Source organism: Cyprinodon variegatus, unplaced genomic scaffold (assembly GCF_000732505.1).
Source record: "Cyprinodon variegatus isolate N-32 unplaced genomic scaffold, C_variegatus-1.0 Scaffold619, whole genome shotgun sequence".
NCBI lineage: Eukaryota > Metazoa > Chordata > Actinopteri > Cyprinodontiformes > Cyprinodontidae > Cyprinodon > Cyprinodon variegatus.
The window spans coordinates 491,115-493,210 of NW_015151072.1; the positions used below are offsets into that span (position 1 = coordinate 491,115).

General features: G+C 31.1%; 1 protein-coding gene across 1 annotated transcript in view; it reads right to left on the reverse strand.

Moving 5' to 3' along the window:
• Window positions 1-2,096, reverse strand: part of LOC107096381 (calcium-dependent secretion activator 1-like) — a gene marked incomplete at its 5' end in the record, with an annotated part of 113,289 nt that overhangs the window by 83,601 nt on the left and 27,592 nt on the right. Inside the window, one exon of the mRNA XM_015393001.1 lies at window positions 1,315-1,323. Within this exon, the coding sequence (XP_015248487.1) occupies window positions 1,315-1,323 (9 nt within the window). The remainder of the gene's footprint in view (window positions 1-1,314; window positions 1,324-2,096) is intronic.

Consider the following 2,096-nt stretch of genomic DNA (forward strand, 5'->3'; position numbering starts at 1 on the left):
TATCCTTATCTTATTTTATCTTATCCTTATCTAATTTTATCTTATCCTTATCTTATTTTATCTTATCCTTATCTTATTTTATCTTATCCTTATCTTATTTTATTATTATCCTTATCTTATTTGATCTTATCCTTATCTTATTTTATCTTATCCTTATCTTATTTTATCTTATCCTTATCTTATTTTATCTTATCCTTATCTTATCTTATTATTATCCTTATCTTATTATATTTTTATTCTTATCCTTAATCTTATTCTGTTCCTATATTTTACACAGTTTATATTGGAGGGGAGTAAATTTACTGCATTGTAATTTGACTTATTTTACACCGTCTAATTATGTCATTTTGCATATTTTGCTAACAATCCTATTTTTCTCTCTTCTGTATACAGTTGCACTGCAAGAATATAATTAATTTAGTAATTCTGATTCTGATTAAAAGTAAAAAAAAAACATTCAATAACTTCATTGCTAATAAAACAGAACTTTTCTGCAACGTGAAAAAACCTTTAGGATTTAGTTTGAAGCTACACACTTTGTTGGATATTGTGTTAAATGAAACATAAATATAGGAAACTAAGTTCATTCCAGGAAGATTTAGTCGTTATTTTGCCCTGAACTGGATGGAGTCCTCCTCTTTTACCTCCTGGTGAGTCTCTAAATGCCACCTTTGTTTTTGTGTTTTTTTATTTATTTTCCTCTCTCTGATAGGATGAAGGATGTCATCTTTTTATTCACTTTAACCTAAAATCCTATGTAAATATAATATTTTCTGCTGGTGTGTTTAAATGTTTTGTTATAAACCTTTAAAGGCATGTTTCATATCTCCAGTGATCATAACTTAAACACATGATTACATGAGCAGCAAGGAGGATAGGATTGTAAATATGACTATAAAACAGCACTGACTATATTTAAAAATAATGCTGGACTTCAGTCACCGTTAGATTTTATATTACAAACAGGTTAGTTAGTTTCACACCATGATTGATAGTTCAGCATCTTGAGGAATGATTTAGGGGTAAATCTTTGAAAACAGGTACCGAGTTGGACGATCAGCAGCAATTGTCACAACTCTGCAGTTTGCTTTTTTCAGAGCAAAGGTCTGTTTTCAAAATTGCTGAAGTGCTTGTTGGTACTTTTGTATACGGCTTTACCTTTAGGAATACAAAGTATTATGACAAGCACTTTACTTGCAGCAAAAATGCAGAAAACATAAAGGATCCTCTGCAAAAACATCTGTTTGATTATGTGCATGCAGAGGGCCTGGGTTGATTAGGATAGGAGGGGAGAGTAATACACTTTGTACTTACCTCCCTTCCCTGTGCATAATATTGCACGCCAACCAAATAAACCATTGAAGTAAAAAGCAGAAAGGAAGTCAATCAAATTTACTGTAGTTCTGAATCCAAGAAATAATCTAATTTATGATGAAACACATTTTCTATGTGATATGTATCCTTACACTTCACACATGATGTTAAAATGGGTGAACAGTTCTCAAAATAAGTTTATTTACCCTTCATTTGTATTTTTAGCCTTAAAATAAGATAACTAAATACTATGAACTTAATATAACAGATTGCTATTTTTTTTTTGTTTGTTTATGTGAATAATGTGGTCATCATTCATCGGCAAAATGTCTCTATTAATTTCTCAATTCAAGAAAAAAAAGCACTTATTTTAGGAGAAATATGACAGATTTCTATTTTTTGCAGTGTGGCTTTTATGCTGTTATTGTACAGCAATATAGTCGCTTTTAAAAATAGATATACTCTCTCAAAAATGCAAACTGTAGTCCCAATTCACTATCAGTCTGTAAACTGGTTTTATTTTATTTTTGTAGTGATCCTTTGTAAATTTAGTCAAATGTACAGCAAAGTTTGGGTCAAAATTCCCCTCGAGTGATTTAAAGGATTCATTGTCAGTCATGCTTGATGGCAGCTGTCGCTGCCAGGAAGACGAGGTTTGCAAGTATGTATTTCCCCACAGAGCCTGGTTATGCATTTACTTCCACTACAAAAACAGTGTAGAAATATAGGAATGCATGATATCGGGATTTTAGCCGATATCCGATATTTTAAAACTCATGTAG